The 20,123-nt window shown below is 44.6% G+C and overlaps 1 protein-coding gene across 1 annotated transcript in view; it reads right to left on the bottom strand.

The window, feature by feature from the left end:
* Positions 1-20,123, bottom strand: part of PAPPA2 (pappalysin 2) — a 224,310-nt gene that overhangs the window by 64,032 nt on the left and 140,155 nt on the right. The window contains exons 14-16 of the mRNA XM_019646831.1: positions 6,809-6,980; positions 3,118-3,295; positions 1,744-1,957 (exon numbers count right to left, since the gene is read on the bottom strand). Of these exons, the coding sequence (XP_019502376.1) occupies positions 1,744-1,957; positions 3,118-3,295; positions 6,809-6,980 (564 nt within the window). The remainder of the gene's footprint in view (positions 1-1,743; positions 1,958-3,117; positions 3,296-6,808; positions 6,981-20,123) is intronic.

Below are 20,123 nucleotides of genomic sequence, written 5' to 3'. Positions count from 1 at the left end.
GCAATTATTTTTCACTGTTCTGCTCTGCAGACACCTGAGTTGAGTTCAGCTATATGAAAACAAAGAGAAAGGAAAAAAAGCAACTTTCAGGCTAGTTGTAATATCATTCCCACTTGAAGATGACAGTGCATTCATTGCCTGTCAATGTGTGACTATGCAAATTAATCTAGACGCTATGAAAAACCACATGCAAATATATTTCGGCTGTCAAACAACTGTGCAGGTTAAATGTACCTGCTGGAATTGACTGCACCAGAGGGCTGCCTCCTATAAATGTTTCATGAGTACCATTCATGTTCTAATCATCCTGACTTTTGTCTTGGGCTAGGGGGGAGAGGAGGGGCTTGCCTTTCCCCCCTCTCAGCTGTGAGTCTGGGCTTTCTCTGGGGTGTTAGGCCCTGGGTGAAGCCAGACTCAATCGCCCCCTGTTAAGACGGCTGAGTATTGAGCAGAGAAGGGTGAATATGAGCAAGAGAGTTAAGTTTCTAGGTTTTCTTCTGCTCCCCTAGAGAATTCTTGCTCACAAGTCAAGTTGGTATCTGCTGGCATCATTGGTAAATCTATGGCTGGGTTTTTGTTAAAAAAAAAAATCTTTAAAAAAAAACACCTACCATGGTCAGACTTTTAATGGAGTCCTGGGTAAGAAATGAATTAGTTTCTCCTGTGCTGATGTAATTTATGGTAGGGAAAGAAGGGCTACTATTTACAGAGTACAAGGAGTTTGTTTTTCTGAAAGCTTTTTGTTTGTTCAGAAAAGGGTTCTTTTTCTGAAACCATTTATTGAGCAACTGGCACAAGGCAGGCACTAGGCTGGATACGTGTTATCTCATTCAATCCCCAACCCAACGCCGATGTGGGAAGTATCCTCAATTTACAAAGGAGGCCAAAACCCAAAGAGTGAGGTAACTTTGCTTGAGGTTACTGAGCTGATAAAAGGGGGAATGACTGAGATTTGAACTCCAGCATGACTGTCTTCAAAGCCCTTCCTCTTAAATATGCTGTAACGCTTTTATTCTTTCTGATCCACCATGCTCTCCTGACTGCTGGGAGTGTGTACCCAAAACCCCAGGGAGAAACAAGCACAGAATAACAGCAATACTAATAGCTAATACGTACTGAGTTTTATGCTGTAAAAATAAGTTGACTGGATCTTATGTTTGATACATATTAATTTATTTAGTCCCCACAACAGCCCTGCCAGGTAGATATGATTACTTTTATCCTCACTTTGCAGATGAGAAAGACCAAGGCCGAGAAAGAAACCTCCCTAGCATCACATAGTTACTAGATGTCTGAATTGGGGACCCGCCCAGGCAGTTTCTCCCAGAATCACAATCATAAGCCCCCAACTATCCTGACAAGGATGTTCCCACACACAGTTGGATGTGGGTGACATGTGTAATACTTGGGGAGTTCCTAACACTTACTTTACAAGAAAACGCTAATTACCGGGTAGGACAGAGATTCTTTTAAAAAGCACCTAGGTGAGACTGCGGGATCTCTTATGGGAAAGAGTATCTTTACAGAAAGCAGAGCAGGTCAACCTGCCTGTCCTGAGTAGGGAATACACCTGTGCAGGTAAAAAGAGATGATGCAGAAAATGAAGCAAACACAACAAGCAATGGACAACCTCAAAGGTCTTAATATTATTCCCAAAACAATGGTCTGAGGTTTAAGAAGAGCAAATCGGAGCGAGGTACGAGTGTAGAGAAAACAGAAAGGACCAGGGACGATCCAACTTACTTCCTGACTTTATTCTCCGTACTTCCCGCCACGTAGTAGCCAGGTTTGCATTCGTATCTGCAGATGGAGCCCACATCATGGCGGCCCTGCAAGCAACGTGGCAGGAGCAAGTCGGCGTTCTGGATAACAGGGGGCGCATCACACTCCAACTTGCAGTAGGCTTCAGGGAGAGACCACAGCCCATCTTCAAGACAGGTCAGCCACGGGCTCAGTCCTGACTCCAGGAAAGAGAAGCACAGGGTGCTTAGGATAGAGAGTCCAGAAATCAGACAGTAGCCGAAAGAACCCAAACCTGTCAACATGCTAGAATTCTTAGAGAGTACATTATTCTTCATTGGGCAACTTCTCTAAAATCTCAGGTCAAATGCTTAATCTCTATTTTTTATCCACAGCGCATCCAATGGGACCTATTATACAGAATAGAGGTCAGATGACTATTTCTTGACATCAATGAAGGGAGGGCTAATAACAAAATCATTACCTCACTTCTTAACTGCAAACAATAAAAATATAGCAGTGACAGCATCATGGAAAACATTATAATAATAACAACAATAACAATAATAATAATAATAGATTACCCTTTTCTAGTGCTTGTTAAATGCCAGGCACTGTTCTAAGCATTTTACACATATTAACTTATGTAAATTTCAAACCTCAAGCAACTCTATGAAATAGATACCATTAGTATCTCCTATTTTGCAGATGCGGCAATTGGAGTTAGGTAACTTGCCAAAACTAGGATGAGGCAGAGGCAGGGGCTGAACTCAGGCAAAGTTCGATTCTTAAACACCACAGCATATGCCTATGGTTTCTCCAGGTTGCAATCCTGTGGATTTCCCACAGTGGCATCACCAGCCCACCCGAGACCTTCTAAATACGCATCTGTCAGCATGCTGCTCAGGAAGCTGTGTTTCTAACACACCAATGTTAGGCACGCCAAAGTCTGAGAAAAGGTGACGAGTAGGGTGTGGGGTCAGCACAGGAACAAATCTCATAACTGTGTGCTCATGTATAAGCTAGAACTAAAAGCACCTAACTTGTAGGATGGTCGTCAATATTAAATTAAAAATGTGCACCATAAAGAGTACCTTTACTATCATGGCTAGCAGGAAACTGTTAGTTGGCTTGACTCTGGAGGGCATACAATCAAATAAAAACTGCAGAAATTCTTAGTTTCCTTCATGAATGAAATCTTGAGCCAGGGCTGATTCCAGGTCATGGGACAAGCAATGGTGTTGCCCTGTGGGACTTCGGTGGAACAGCAGAGCAAATGGGAAGAGTATTGGGGTGAAGGGAAGATCCCCAAAGCACCCCCAAAGAGAGAGGGACTGAAGGGAACCCACGTCCACTTCCTAGGTGGGCACACGATACCTTGAAGCTTGGCTGGTGGGACACAGGATATTGAGCAGCGCTTCAGAAAGTCCGTTCCCTCTGAGCAGGAGAAGGTTGCATAGTTCACTAAGGCTGGGTCGGGAACCCCGCAGTCCAGGGGCATGCAGCCCACTGCCCGGTCCCAGTGCCCACAGGAACACGTGAGCAGAATTTCTCTCTAAAAACAGAGAATTTTCCTCTGTCAAGGTCACATCAAAGGCTTATCAAAATACTTTCCCGGTGATTACTTGTGCAAACATTCAGAACAGGTACAAATTATTTTGCCTATCTCTGTCTTTATGCCTTATTGTCTGAATAGGGGGTCTCACGATACCCGGGTATGATGCTGATGGAAAGCGCCTGTTTGTGTGAGAGAATCATTAAATGGGGACACTCCTCCAGCCAGCTCTTGGCTGCCCTCCAGATTGGCTCTCTACCCTGTCCACCCTGCTCTGTGCCCAGGGACGCTGGCTCCTGTGGATTTCATGCCTCTCACTTGGGCTTGGGTTCAGCACCCAGGACACACTGGGAGGAAACCGGAGAGGCAGGGAGGTCGGGGCGCTGGTACCTCCTGCTCCCACCCTAGGGGACGGCTGCAGGCTGGCTCGTCTTTGGCAGCCCTTTCCACACAGCTCCTGTGCGGGCCTCCTGTGGGTTCTCTAACTGCTCCCTGCAGTCAACATTCCAGACCTAGGGACTACGACCGAGCTCCTTGACCCTGGGGACTGCACCATCTCCTTGGAATTTCCCTTTATCCTGCCACCACCTTTATAAGTCATCCCTTTATTAAATTCTCTCAAATTGCCCACTTTCAAGCATGTCATCTGTTTCCTGCTGGGATCCTCACTGATGAGGCAACTGATAAATGCGACCGAATATAATCGCCTCCATTGAGAATGGTGCGTGATGTTTAGAACGGCTGAAGATTAATGCGTACGAGGCACCTTCCAAATCTTATGGTTCAACTTGAGAGAGGCCAGCCATTTCCCTGGACCTGTCCTTCCTGAAGGGCAGCCCTAGAGTTCATCACCACCAAATAAAGGAAGGGACGTTTATTAAGCACCTGGAAGGGCCAGGCTCTTTCTGCACCAGGTGTAGATAAAGAGACGCCAGGAAGGAGCTAATTATGCACCAGCAGATCGAGTCACAGATGAAGCAGTGGCTCAGAAAATGCCTGAAGAGTGATGAATGTAAAGAAGGGGACAGAGAGACGAAGGGAGGAGAGGAAGAAGAGAAGGAAAATGCAAGAGATACACTTTTATTTGTTATATCCTATCCCCTTCCACAACAATTTGAGAGAGTGCAATAAGAAGAATGCAAACGATAAAATCAAAGAAGTAGGAAACGGGGACCAAAAAGAAAGAAAATATACATATGTAAAATATACATCAATATCATGCATGTGCGTGTGTGTGTGTGTGTGTCTGTGTGTGCATGCACACACTTGTTCTGCAGTAGTGAGACAGCCCTATGGGGCTGGAGGAGGGACTGCCCATCCTTGGGCAGGAGCTGGGGTATAGGAGGGAGGTTCACAGAGTAGGTGACACAGGAGCCGCCTTTGAAAGATGAGTGGGGCTTCCCAGCAGCCGAGGGGAAGAAGTCAGAAGCAAGGGTTCAGAGTGTGGGGAACAGATGAGCAGCGACTGAGAGGCCTGGAGGCTCAGGGCTTGTTGGGGAGAAAGCACAGCCGTCACTCTAGCCAATGGGTCACCACAGGTCAGAGAGAGGGTGGGGGTGAATCTGCGGCTCCGCCAGCCATCCCGCCAAGAGACCAGAGTGGCCAGGGCCGAAGGTGAAACGGCTGGTGAAGCACCTGTCACCCCTGACACTCTTTCCTGGCTAGCAGCTCCTCCCTGCTTCCCACCGGATTCCTGCTCTGTGCCAGAAGGACCCGATTCAAAGCCAGACACATTTTTCTGTTTAGTTTCAGTGCCTGTGTCAACAAAAAGCAAACATCCCCACTGTCTTGTGATCACGAGCAGAGATTGTATCATTTTCTTAGTGGGGCCAGCCTCAGGCGACAGGAGTGGCCAGGTCAGCTGCAGAGCTGACCCCACCATATGGCTGGGAAAGAGCTCGCTTGCACCTTCTCCCCCCCACCCAACCCAGACTCTGCCCCTTACACACTTATCACAGCCTGAGAGCCTGGCTCAAACCACAATGATCACATAAAAAATGTCTCTCAAACGCTGCATATATCGCCTGGTGTTTCTCCTGGCTTCATGAAGTAATGTCCATTTTTGTCTTGAATTTGCTCCTAATTTTAATGCATTGCACACTGTCTTTTCTTTTCTCCCTTTCTTTCCTTATCATACAAATGCATTCAGTCCCTATGCTTTTTGTTTTCTGTTGTTGCTGCTGTTGTAGCTCTTTTCCATTTTTTCTCTCTCTTTTCTAATGCGAATTAAGCTGGGTTAAGAATAGGTAGGTGATAAGAGCTCTGCCTTTCAACCAAAGCATCCTAGACCAAGGATGCCTCAAGGTATATTAAGGTTGTTTGTCTCTATGCAGAACCTAAACCATCTGAAACCAAAGATTGTGTCATTAAATTCTATCTCTAAGCAAGTGAAATTCTGCCATGGACCCACAATCTGCTAAGCAGTCAGCTGATACAAAATGAAAAAAAAAATTCCAACCTTACAAACTATTGCTATCTACCAGCCATGCTCCCACTCCTTGCTCATCGTGCCACCTTTCTGGTGGCATCTCCTCCTAAAGCACCATTATCTCTTGCCTACTAAATCCTTTCTCTATCTTATGGGCATGCTTCCTAGTGGCAGATTTCAAGTTTGCATTGCTCTGTAGACAACTGAAAGCTCTCTGAAGGAAAGAGGGAAAACAAAATTTTTAGTTTAGAATACATCCTCTTGCTCAGAATAATGCAGCTTAATAGAGTGCCATGGACCTATCATTTTGCTAGAAGCTTTTAAATTATTTCCAATCAGCCTTCATGATAACTAGATGACATAAATACTTCTAATTATTTTACAAATGTAGAAACAAACTTAAAGAGGTTGCTTTCTTTTGCTTATTCGTTTATTTGTTTTTACCTAAAATTACACACCCAATCAACAGAACAGCCAAAATTGCATCCCAGGTCTGTCTCCTGAGCCATGCTCTTGACTAACATGTTCTATTACCTCCAAATCACCTTGAAATCCTGGAACCAGTGCTGTGTTAGCTTGTAGAAGTTTGGAAAATCCAGTCCAAGCTAGACTGACTCACGATCTAATCCCCACCTCAGTAACAGAGGGAAGGGAAGCAGACTCTTTTTCTCCAGCCTTCTTCTAAGAAGGGCTGGGGGGCTCAGACAACGAACCACAGACAAGCTGATGGCAACTTAGCTTGCCTGCAAATTGTAGACGAGGCTAAACTGTGGCATTCTCATCTTGAAGGCAGAAGTGGGAAACGTATTTCTGACAGAAGACTAGAAAACACGGGAGAAGAACAGAATAAGCATTCCTATCTACCACTGCCTTGGAGAGAAACTGACACCCTAGGGAATGGGAACCACGCATGCTCATGGGTACCTTGCATTTCTATAAAGCCATACTTCTTCTTTGTTAGTGTCCTCATTGTTCCTTCTGAATAATTTAAAACACTTGTCTTTCCACAATCAGGCCAGGGGAGGAGCATAGGGACCTTCCCTCCCCAGGAGCTTGGTCTTGATGCCTGTGGGTTTCCAACTCACCTTCAAGGGCCTGAGGTACTGCCCGTTGCTGGTCTGAAGGGCAAATCCCCTTTGACAGGTGATAGCACACTTCATGTGACCTGGGCCGTCAGAGGTACAGTTCACCGCCTCCGCATGATCAAGCAGCAATGGGGAACAGCTGCTCTGTTCCCCATAGGTCTGGTGGACACCGCTGGGGGTGACAAAAACAGAAGCATCTTAGACCGACTTGGAACCAATAGGCTTTGCAGCTCCTTCTAGAAAGAACCTCTAAACCAAAGAGAACAATTTTATTCCGAAACCTACATTAAACGTACCACCCGCTTCTATACAACCTGGAACCATGCAACATAAAATAACAAGAACACTACTAGCTAACAAGTAATGGTTAGCCGACGTTCTATGGCTCTATCATCCAGGAGGACAAAAGTGTGATTGGACAAGGTGGAGAGAGTGCCCAAAAGCTCTGGATGGCATCAGAAATGAACAGGTCAGAAGGTAATCCTCAAAATATTTAACAACCAGTGCTGTTGGGCCCCGGAGAATCAAACAGACCCAGAACAAAGGTCAGGAGGGATTGGGGTTGGGGAGGTGGAGGGCTCTGGTTGTGTCAGGCCTTCACTATTTAGTTGTTTGATCACAGGGTGGTCCCAGGAGGGCCTGTATGAAGCATCTGTGTATCTGAGATGGCAGAAAAGGCAACATTTATGTACTTGGGTATGGAAATATTTTCGATCACAAACAATAACAGTACACACCACTGAATAGCAGCACTGGCTGATCAGAAATTGAGCCCATGATAGGGAGGAAACACATGCTCAGTTGCTGCCACATGCCTGACATTCCAGGACATCATCTCAGCAGAGGAGGATTGATCTCCGGGGTCAATCCACCAGGAACAAGGGAGAGAGTCAAACGCCCCACGGTTCAGGGAGACTCAGCTGGGACCATGACAGCGACAGACATGTGACAGAGCAAAGGGAGTATCCCCTTATCACCACTGGCAGAACCATGAAAGCTAACAATTTAGGGCACTGGCCCCAGGTCATTGAATTTGAATCCTGGCTCGCCATTTACTATGGGTGTGACTTGCTTGAGTGGCTCCTCCCCCCATAGGATAAGGATAATAATGACCCCCCCCACACACACACACAGGGCTGTTGTTGCTCCAGAGTTAATCTCCACTCCTGCTCCACTGCAAACGGCCCAAGTCCCACCCTCAGGGGCCTTTTTCCTGTTAGCCACCCACACTTTTTGATTTCCCCACTTCTGTACCTTTGCTCAATTTGCTGAGATTTCTAAAAGGCCTTCCTTCTCCGAGAAGCCCCTCCAGATATCATCCTCCTTTGGACCTCCCAGGGAAATTAAAAAAAATAACTCCCTTCAAATCCTTCTTTTACTCTACCTTGTATTAAAATCATGTATGTGCATGTGCTTGTTCTTCAGGTAATTAAATTATTCACCCTTTGATCCACAAGGCACTCAGTGGCTAAGTGTCTCTTAAATGGTGAATCTCCCAGCCAGACTATAAACTTCTTGAGGACAAATACGGTTACCCACTTTTATATTTACCACATACCTTGCTGCAGAGACACAATAAAAGCTTGCTAAACTAAATTTGTCCGTATGACAGACAACAAAGTAAGTCAATGGCTATCAAAAATGGGAAATGTGTTAAATTTTATAGTGGCAGGTGGAGATCTGAAATACAGAAATATCACTGTCAAACAATGCTTCACCCATCTTGCCCTTTCTCCTCATTCATTGATAATCATTTACTGAGCGCTTACTGCTGGCAAGGCGCTGGTCTGAGTCCTGGGCATATAATAAGTATCATGACCTTAAGGAACGCATAGTCTAGTGGGACAGGCCAACCACATACTTTCCTATATTTTCTTGCTTATGACATTGTTGCCAGTGGTGCTAAGCATTAGCCAAAATGACTACTGTGAATTTCATCATCATTAATGTATTCTATTTGCCCTTGAATTACATTAGTGGTCATTGACTTTATCAAAAGAGCTGGTCAATAATATAAGAAAGTGGAAAATAAAATGTCATTGAATATGTACCTAATGCCTTGAAATAATTGACAGCTGATTTAAAAAGCACTAGTCCAAAAGGATGGGCTTGATCTGAATATGCTTAATTTGCTCCCCCTCAGTCTTGTACCCATGGGACTGAAGTCATGTGCGTACGTCAGCGACACTCTCACTTCTCCTATCTATCCACCTATGCTCTTTAGCTATGGGATGAAGGGACTGGAGTTGAGTGGTATGAAGGAAACTTTTTACTCCTTTAAGCCCTGATTATTCCCTGTGATCGTGTGGTATCCCTCAAACTCACTCCACGGAATCTGATGGAGGGAGAAATATCTGAGTTGGGGGAAAGAGGTTTTCCATTGTCAGTATAAACTTCCCCAAGGTCAACACTGATAACGGCAGATGCAATACAGGATATACATCTTTATCTCTGAGTCTCTATTTGACCTATCTGGATAAGGAATCTGAAATCAAATTCTCCTTCGGGGGATGAAGTCAAAACATGTCCTTAGTGATGCTAAAGAACTCCAATTTCCATAGGTGCTACATGCCTTTGCTGTCCACAAAATGTAGTATTTCTTCAGCATGTTAAGCAGAGTGGGCTAGAAAACAGAGAGTCCTTAACAGTTGCAGTCATGTCAGCTTATTGCCAAGAAATTAAAGTGAAACAATAGCACGTGCTGTTTTTCAGCAACTCCATCCAATCATACCATGGTATCATTGAGGACAAATACGTGCTAAGACACAAAACGAGGACTCTGAATGAGCCTTCTTCCATCAGGATGGGCTTCCATTAACTACGGTTGCTATGACTCCTGGTGAGAGAAGTCCATCCAGAGTTGGCCGTGAGGGAGGAAGAGTGAGACAGAGGAGCATAGAAGAGGGGAAAAGTGGCAGGAATAAGACCGAGACCAAAAAAAAAAAAAAAAGAAGAAAAAAAAGAAACCACCAAGCCCAGACCTGTTTATGAAGTGAGAAATGGTTTTAGGGTAGCTGCTGCAAATTCTTTCACTAGCTTATATTTCCCTTTGCTTCCTTTTTAAGGAATTTGTTTTATGAGGACGGTGTTTGTCAGGTCGTTAGCTTCTGATGGCATCTGGTACCAATTGTAGACTTTTCTCCCTCACACCTCAACCCCAAACCCCCTTCTGTGTTTCTCTTCCACTACAAACACTGCTCTTCTCAGTGAAGCTGTGTTCTCCATTTTCCCACCCTCCCAAAGCATGCTCCTTTCCACCTAAAGCTACATACGGTCGTCAGCTATCATAAAGATAATGCTAATAGTAAACACAATGAGTCTTAAAACATCTCCAAAGTTTTCTGCTTCCAGTCTTCGGACAAATGGTAAGGACATTGGCAGCCATGAAGCCTTACAATGCCCCAGAGGGGTGGGAAGTCAGGTGTTTGTCTTGGTTTGACATGCAAGGAAACGAAAGCTGTTTGGAGACTGGCTGGAGGCCACACAGCAAGTTGGAGGAAAATCCTGAGGCTGGATCTCAGAGCCCTCGCTCTCAGGGCCAGCCCAGACTACGAGGCCATCCTCTCGGGGATGAGGCTGCTCTCCTGTTGCTTTCTTCTCAATTCAAAAGCTAGCGGCTTAGGTCAGGGTGAGCCAAGACGCTTCTCAGCAGGGTAGTCAGGGGGAAAGTATAGAATATTTAATGGTCTGTCCTCATTTCGAGCAGTTTTCGCAAATAATAGCAAATTCAATTGGCGCTATTTGTCCAGCTGCTGCGGTCTGAGAGATGCCCTGTGAGGTGTGTTTTCTCCTTTGGCAACAGCCCCTCACCCCTCCACCCGTTTTTTCCAGATCTTTCCTCACACCTCATCACACTGTGTTCTCAGGTAAGGATACGATGAACCCAGTCAGATGCGATTCACAGGTATTTCCATTTTAACTGGAGACCAAGTTTGAAGCCAAAGGAGCGAGTTTTCCAGGATGGAATTTTGAGTCAGTAGGGCCTTAGGAACCACACTCTGTAGACGGCCACCTACCCGTATTCCTAATTTTGTCTTTCTCTCTCCACTTCTCAGGATAAGCTTCGACTCTCTCTTCTGGTTCTCACTCCCTAAGGTCATTATTGTTCAAGGGTTTAAAAAAAATGCTTGTGATGAAAGAATCCCTGTTCAAAATGTATTTTAATCCTAGGCTGGCCCCCTCTTAATATAACCTGTTTGTGGTCACCCAGGCATAATCCTAGCCCCATCCTGCCCTAACGATGTGTGTGTCTCCCTGGGTGGTTGGGTCTGTGAGTGATGCCTATACTTGGGAAATCCCTGTTGGCACAGTTCCATCCACAGAGAGGTGACCTTGATATGTCGTGAGGCATATGACATATGCCCTACAGGGGTGACTTTCATACATCATGAGGCAGGCTTTCTCAGCCACAGTTGTCCATTACACTCAGGAAATTTTTTTAAAATATAGATACCCAGATTTTGTCCCCTGGAGATTTTGATTCTGTAGGCCTGAGGTGAGATCCCAGCATCTGTGATTTTTTAAGTTTCAAAGTTTTTGATGCTCAACAGGAGTGAAACCCAACACCAGAATGGTCTGGATATGTGTAACCTAGAAGATATGTCAATACATCCCATAAACCGAGACTATAAAATAACAAGGCTGATTCCAGGATAAACTGGCCCACTGTTTGATCATTATGCTTTAATATATTAGGCACAAATTATCATGTTGAAGCCATACGATAGCTCAAAAGCATAAAACATTTCCCCTATTCTGAAGAAACTTTCGATACAGCTGAAGAGAGAACCATAATTAAATCATGTGTTACTGATTATAAATGTATGGCTGTTTCAGAGAAAGTTTTATCAGTGAGCACAATTTGACCTCAATGAATAATTTGGAAAGGCAAAATTGATATCCTGGAACGTACCTCTGATGCTTTACAGACAGAACACAGGGCAAGGCAGCACTCTCAAAACCGAGCCAAAATTCACCATTTCCTCCCTACCACTGAGAACTGAAGAAAAACAAAAATTAACTGAGGAAAATTCAGGATGGGTCTCTCAAATTTTGACTAACAAATTCAAGGAACTTATATTGAAAGAAGTCAACATCTATATTTAAAGATAGACTAAGAGGCAAATTCCCAAAGATCTCCTCCACCTTTCGGAGGAGGGTGAGGAACTGGGTAAGGCTGACACCAGAAAGCAGATATTCTCTGCAGAGGGAGCAGACAGACCCACTACCAAACCTGTCTTGAGCTGCCTTCCAGGCATGCCAAGCCAGGCACCTCTTTTTAGTTTCCATTCCTTGAGGCCGCTAGAGGGAAGTTGGCTAAGCTCTCAGCCAAGGCCCACATTTGGGAAACTGGGTATTTCCTGATGAATGTGCGAAGTCCTGGCCATTCTACCCACAACTTCCCCACAGCTTTGGTCCAAGGTTCTCCTAAGGTCTGAGCCACCCTGGAGGAATTTCAGGAAGCTAACACAGTATTACAGAGTCAATCAGAATCAATCAACCATGTTTCTCCCATGTGAAGGTTGATGGAAGACTCCATTTCTTAAATATAACTGCTGACCTTTAACACTGATATTAGAGGGACCACAGCTTGTTAAAACTGAAATGGACTTTAAAGGTCATGCAACCCAAATCCCTCTTCTTAAGAGATAAGAAAACTGAGACCAAAAGAAATGATGGGGTTTCTAGCACACTAAGATTACAATACCATAACAAAGAAGCAAGATTTTGGCTCAAACTCACCATCGGGATGACATCAGCTCATGAATTTTTCTAGTCACTACCCCACCATCCTCAGGCAGCCAGAAAAGGCTGACCACAATTTGATATCTGGAATCTATGCTAGTTTAGCAGAAGCCGTCTGGCATCTGTACTACACTTTTTGAGAGACAGCATGTTGTGATGCAGAAAAGAGTCGAATCCACATGACCTGGGTTCAGGTCCTGACTATCCCCTGCTTATCTCTACAACCTTGGGTAAGTCTCTTAACCACTCTGGCCCTCTGTCCGCAAGTTTGTGAAATGATGGGGTCGAACTAGGTTCTCTTGAAGATCCCTTCCAGCTCTAACATGGTATTTAATTTCATAGATGAGGTGATGGTGGTATTGGGATGGGCAAGGGGGTGGGAGGGGGCAGTTCAGAAAACCCAGGAACGGGCAGGATGTGGTGCAGAGCCCAAGACGGAGTTTCACATCATCGTCCTTGCCCAGTGTGAGCTTTTGCTTAATGTCCCAACTTTCCAGTTGTTTCGTTGAACACAATATTGTAATTCATTTATCCAAGAAGTGCCACCATTGACCAAAAAGCAATGCCAGTGGTTTCTGTAGAAACAGCTCTTTTAAGGTTAAATACTAAAAGAGGATCCAATTTCTCTCCATTCCCCCAACTGTGTTTTATTGATTCTTATTGAAATAAGAGGGTGTGGGCTCAGAAGGAATGTATGCTCTGGATTTGGCAGCAGATGGACATAGGATGGACGGAATCAAGAGTGGACTGGAAGAGATAGAGCCCTCATTAATCTTCCCACCACCAACAGCAAAACCAAATAATAATAATGGCATCCATCCTTAGAGAGCTCTGCTGTTGCTCCAAAACAATACAAAAACAAAACAAAAAATGGTCTCGGCTCTGGCTCCCCATTCTGCCTTCTGGCCCCATCTTTGTTCTATAGGACGTGAACCATCAGGCGTCTCAGGCAGAACAATGCTGGTACTTGGAGGAGCGTCACTGAAGGAGCAGACCACTGGGAGGGGAAAATTAATTCAAGTTCTGCTCTGAAGATTCTCATCTAAGAGAAACAGAGGAATCCCAGTAGCAACTCTTAAGTATTTCCTCACGTGGCTGAGAAATGACGGATTACTGCACAAGGTGGACTTCTCCTTCCATCGCTGTATCCTGAGAAAGAGCAGGTTTCCCCTGACCTTCTCTCAAAGTCTCTGCCCTGAAGTTGGCACCTCAAAATACCCATGTTTAGAAAGAGATGTCGATCTCTTTCTAGAAGGTGACCTATTTGTAAGTTCAAGACTGGACTCTGGTGGCCCCAGTACTGGCTAATTTGCTTTGCTTATTTCTAATTCTGGGCACAGTTGCTACCATGTCTGGCTGTAACACTAGAAGTCCCATCCAAATGCCCCCTGTCCTGCTAAAGAGAAACAGATTGACATCGCCTGGCCAAAAGCACTTCCTTTCAAAGGCCCTGTCTCACACCAAGTTTCAGAACCCACGATTTTAAGGCATGTTGTAAAATATGGGGAATACCAACGAGAGAGTCAAAACAACTGCTGGCTCATGGGCAGAGAATGTGCTTCCTCGCTCTGCACCGGAAGCAGAATCACCTACCAGAAACAACTAGATACATACGTTCTTTTCCTCCAGTTGGCAGAGGCAGTAAGCATCTCCACATGGGGCATTACCTAAAGAGGAGTGATCACTGGAGCCCCCAGATGACTGCACGGGTGACTCCCCCCTACCTGCTATTCATCCCTGGGTACTTATTAAACTATTCACTCAGGAGTGTTACTTCCCAGCCACATTCATAGGCCTAGCCTGGGGAATTGTGAAAACATGCGGAGTTACGCTAGGGAACAACACAGTCCCGTGAAGAAAGTTTCATGGGCATGTGCTTCCATCTGCATATTGCTAGAACCCTACCTACAGGGCAGGAAGAAGGGGTAGGTGGCTTCTCTGTGGCGGTACATAAGCCTGTGTGTAAACTGACGTCGTGAGGATTTGCAAGGCAGCACCTTGAATACGTCCCACATTTACCTATAATAGTAGGACCTACAACACGTGCTGGGCCCCTAGGAGAGGCTACCTCACCCCCCTTGGCTCCCTCTCCCTGTAATGTTCCCAACAGAAGCTCCACACTTTTCCCATAAGAATGTGTCAGTCCTTGGTTGACATCAGATTTGGAATATTACTCCCTTCTGTTCTTTTCCTTTTCCTTACACTCCAAGCCTTGCAACATCGATAGCTCATTTGCTTGTGGAGAAATGAAGGTCCAAAGAACCATGTGGTGAGACTAGATAACGCAGCCAAAAAGCAAGAGGCAGGGGTCTGGACTTCGGGCTCACTGCCACCCCACTCACCACACTTCCTGTCTCCACAGTTATGGCTACACAAAACCAGACGTGCCCTGAAAGTCATTTCAACCAGAGCTTATGGTCAAACCTGTCAACAGGGTCTGTCTCCTTGGCAGGCTGGCCAAATGACAGAACCTTGAAGATAGTGGTTTCTGTTTTCCGTGCTCTCTCCACCAGCTGCCATGAATACAGACTATAAGGACAGGCCAGACTTGAGCAAAATTGAGAAGCAGGTGACATTTTAAACTCACCTCTCTTTTCAGCACCCCTTTCTCTGTTTCCCATGCTCCCCTAAGCTTTCCAATACCAACACTAGGATGGCTATCAGCAGGGCCCGGGTTTGTTTCTGAATTTTCAAGGTCCATAAGAGAATGACTAGTCCTGGTTGGTAACGACTTGAAGCATCTTTACTCCTAATGAATAGTTACTTGTGGTCTTAAAAAGACCTCTAGAGATTGTCAAGACCTGAAGAAAACAGTTCCTAACAGCGGAATTTCAGACACCAATGGGGAGTCATTGGTTCAAAGTCACCATTGGGAAACCAGCCTATTCCTTAGAGGTAGACACCAATGCCAAGACCTCCTAAGCTGTCTGTGCCTATTCCTAGCTTTTGACCAAAAGCTGTCACTCAACTGGCTCTCAGAATGTATCCCACTAAGAACCATCTCTGGCAAGGTAACATTTTAATTTAATTAAGACTATTTCTAGAATAGTCTAGCCTTCAGCAGTTTAGGCTTCAATAATCGCCAAAATGAGACCCTGTCCATGACCTTTTCTTCCTTCCTCTATAACCCCATGAGAGCAAACAGTTGAAAAGACTCAAACAGCTCACTGTGTCTCCCCAAGCAGACCTGTCATTCACCACACCATCTGTCATCGGCCAGGACAATCAGAAGCCTCTCCAGTGGCTTCTCCTCCTTTCCTCTTATTTTATGGACAAATCATTCTGGGAAAAGGAAGTTGGGTAAGAAACCTAGGGAACAATTGAGCAGCTATAATTCTTTCCTTGCTTAAAAATCAAAAGCAGATTTAACATTAATTTACTAAACTGCTTTCGGGAAGATGATGATCAAATGAGTAGAAATGCAATACATATTTCATTTCTATAATGCCTGTCCCCACAGCAAGACAGAACACTTCCCATCACCCCAGAGCATTATAGGGAAACCGTCTCCTACAAATAAAAGATGAGAAGCCAAGGAATCAACAAGTGCTTTAGCAGGCAGCCCCTAGCAAAAAGAAGGAAGGAGTCCTTCCTTTTCAGAGGTTATATAAAAAGGGAGGTGATTTGAAGGCTGTACATAGGACAAGTAGGGGAAGGAGGGGCCTGGCGGGTTACGGGAGCCCAGTCCAGGCAGAGGAGGAAGGGAAAGTGTTGGCTTTTCAAATATGAGCTCCAAATAACTGGAGCACAATAGGAACTGGTAAAGCGACAGCAATGAGGCTTCCAGGGAAGAATGAAGCAGAATGACAGATAATAGGGATGGAATGATCTGATGACCAAGGCCCGGCTCACAACCTTACAGTAGGAATGGAATGCCAAGGCCTGGGGCTGTGCTCTGGCTGCAGGCCGCTGGGCTAGGGCTCAGAGGCCTTGTAAACTCACCCCAGCCCTACCTGTAATCTACAGAGTATCCAAGAAGAAACATGTTCACGCCTGTGTCCCAACATCTCCCAAGTAGAAAACAAAGCCACTTCCACCCAGAAATTCGCTAGGATTATTAAAGTCACAGAAGTGAAGTTCTGTGGGAAAGTTGCTTTCCTTTCTACCACATCCTTCCGTCCCACCCCACCCAACCCAAATTCCATGTCTGCGGTGAATTCTCCATAGACAACGGAGGGCCCAGAAATCCTCCAAATGTGTGACTTGGTGATGCAGACTCTGTCTTCTTCGTCAGCAGATCCACCTTTTCAAGGATAGCTTTCTCAGGCTAAAGACATCTTTCCGTTCACAGCACAAGGGGTGCCACCAGAAGAGGGGTGTGAAGAGGCAAAACAACTGGCATCAGTCAGCCAGAGATGGCGATGACTCTGAATGCTACTACAGTCCATAAATTGCAAGCAGAAAATCATGAGTTACTTGGTGGTAGCCACTGGTTGGTCCTTCTCCCGGGATTATTTACTTTTTTGCAATCCCTGCTTCAGAAAACAGGGCTTGAAGAAGAGGCTGCAGAGAAAACAAAGGTGCGTGAACTAGTGTGCTTGTCCATAAATTGGCCCATCTCTGTGAGCCCTGAGCAGTCCAAACCAAAGCAGGTCTCCATGAGTCTTTGATTACTCATTTTTAAAATCAGGTGATCCTCTTTCTTTACACCAGCATGGTTAAGAAAACATGGCAGGTATGTTAATAATGTGTATGTGCATTTTTATGTTACGTATGCAAGAGTCAGGGCTGAACTCCAATGTTATTGTTAACAGGATGTCTATTAGTAACAGCCTTATTAGTAAAGGTTTTTAATGCAAAAGGTCAATTTTATTTAAGAGTTGTTGCCTTGAATATAGGCTTGTACAAGAGCACACTGTGTGTATTCATTATTTTTTCTTGCCTCAGACTTTTATTTTTTTTTTAAGATTTTTATTGGGGAATGGGGAACAGACAAGTTGCTGTCCTTTTGTTCTTCCGTTTAGTTGTGGAGGACGTCGCTTCACTGGCCCAGGCTGGCACCATCATTGTGCTCTTCCCGGACAAGGCAGATCAGTTGACGGCTTCTGGACAGCTGCTCACAGCGGCTGTTGGCCACTCACGCTGGCTGCTGGCTATACACGGTGGCCCATGGCAACACTGCCACAAGGGCTGCAGCCTATGCCGTCGCCGGCGACTCACAGCAACCCAGCTCCAGGTTGAGCTGTTGTTCAGCATCTTAGCTGTGGAGGGCAGTGTCACTGGCCCTCATATGTGGGATCTGAACCAGGGCCCTCTGGCATCCCAAGCCAGTTCTTAACAATCACACCATTCGGCCCCTTCTTGCCTCAGACTTTATGTGCTCATGCTTAGTTTGCTTCAAGTAAATATAAAAATGAAGATTTATGCAGAAAAAAAAAAGGAAAGAGAAGAGAAAAATCTGGGGATGATACTGTTCTTTACAAAAAAATTTATGTTTTTACTTAAAAAAATAATACCTTCTGGAATGGCACTATCGTTTAAAAAGTTAAATCATTTTAAAATTTAATTATATAATTCAAGGCACATTAATTAACCTTTTCCAAAATACTGCCTGGTATATAGTGAAATATACACGCACATACATGTACACGCTAAACCAAAAGTGCTAAAACAATTAACTCTCAATCATGCAACATTATGAAAAGTGTCAAAATACTGGTCATTTAAACAATCACCACAACTTTTTTTACTTTTAGATTTTACATAATTTTATGAGTTTCTAGGAAACAAACTGATATTACTGACTAAATTTCACTTTAATGAATACTAGAATAATGCCAGTTGATAGAGAATAGAGAATGGGGCTCTGAAGATGGCTGAGGTTTAACCATAAGGAAACATGAACTTGGGAATGAAATAGGGATATGGGTTATTCGTAAAATGGATGTGGATATCTAGATAACGGATGGATATCTGGATAACGAGCAGTGAGACGACATTCGCCACCTACTGAGACCTGGGGAATTTCTATGAGAAGACCTCACTCTTGGGAGTCATTCCTCTTCTCTCACGCTTGTTTCCTTCATGCAATTTCCTCCCACGTCTGCAGGGGCCCAAGCTGTCCAGTAAGTTGAAACTACACAAATATAGCGTGTGGCTCTGTCAGGATATGAGACACATGTGCTTAGATGCTGACAACTCCAAGGTCTATGCACACATTCAAGTAGCCCAGGTTAACGTTTTGTGGTCGACATGATCTCTGCTTCTTGGAACCCACACTCTTGTGTAATTCCCTCAACTGGAGTATGGGTCAGACCAGTGACCTGCTTCTGGTCAACTGAATATGGCAAAAGTGACAGTGTCACTTCTGATTATGTCACCTAAGATTGAAAGGTATTCTTGCTGAGAGACTGTCTCTTGCTGGCATTGCAGAAACACGCTGCCATGTATGAGCTGCCCATGGAGCAGGCTACATGGCAAGAAGCTGGGGAACCGTCTGTGCAGCAGCCAGCAGGAAACCAAGGCCCGAGGCCTGGCAGCCTTTTGGAACCAATGCCACCAACCATGTGGCCTTCCCAACTTGACCCTTTAGATGAGAACCCAGTCCTGGCTGGCATCTCATTGTAACCTTACATGGGACCCAGGGAAAACCGACCTAAAATCTTGACCTCAGAAACTGAGTATAAATGTGTGTTCATTTAAGGTGACAATTATGTAGTAATGTTATTACACAGCAACAGAAAACTGAGAAATATACACATAGACCAGCCTTTCAAAAGTATAGATTCCCTTTTCTGGTTTACCTGCACTTCTAATCTCCAAGACGGTGGAATATTTTTTCTCAGATTTTCTCTCCTCTGAGGGGTAAGGTACTTTTTGTTTGGGCTAGGATTCCATAGGAGCTGGATCAAAACATCCCTTTTTCTAATGACCTCAAATCCCCTTGAGTCTGCCCATAAAATTGCCCTAATCTAGATCATTCATTCCCTGAACTGGCCCCAAAGTCCAAACTGTATTTACAATCCCACCCTTTTTCATCCACTACATCAAATATCGCCAGTTCACCTGCATTACTTGGAGCCCACATCTACATTGCTTGGTTTCCTGGTTTCCTCAAAATAAATATGCCATTTACATAAACACACCTCAAATATAGGTGTCCTGTAATTATTCCAGGGTCAGTTAAACTCATTACCCCAATCCAAATACAGTTTGAGGGAAGATGGCAGTATTTCTTGGACAGTAGTAGACATGGGTATATTTCTGAAACAGTTTTGCATTCATATAATGGAACTTTTCTTCACAAAAAGCAAATTATTCAGATTCTAGTACTAGTTGTGCTAATCTCAAATCAGGTGAATTTGTACACTTTGAGTCTTACTTTTTCCTCAACTGAAAAATGATACCTGGCACATTATAGACACTTAATATTTCTGAAGAATGAATAGTCTAGCTCTTTCTATACACAGATACCCATGCACACACACACACACACACGCGTCATATAGAATACTTTCACAAATCAATTTACAGTAAACTTTTCAGAAGCCTTCCTTCTACTTGGAGTAAAACACAGCAATGTATATCACATGTATACACACATACACACACACACGCACACACACACAGT

The sequence above is a fragment of the Hipposideros armiger genome, unplaced genomic scaffold (genome assembly GCF_001890085.2).
Source record: "Hipposideros armiger isolate ML-2016 unplaced genomic scaffold, ASM189008v1 scaffold_6, whole genome shotgun sequence".
Taxonomy (NCBI): domain Eukaryota; kingdom Metazoa; phylum Chordata; class Mammalia; order Chiroptera; family Hipposideridae; genus Hipposideros; species Hipposideros armiger.
The sequence above is the reverse complement of the archived record's forward strand: the minus strand, read 5'-3'. Positions and strand labels throughout refer to the sequence as shown.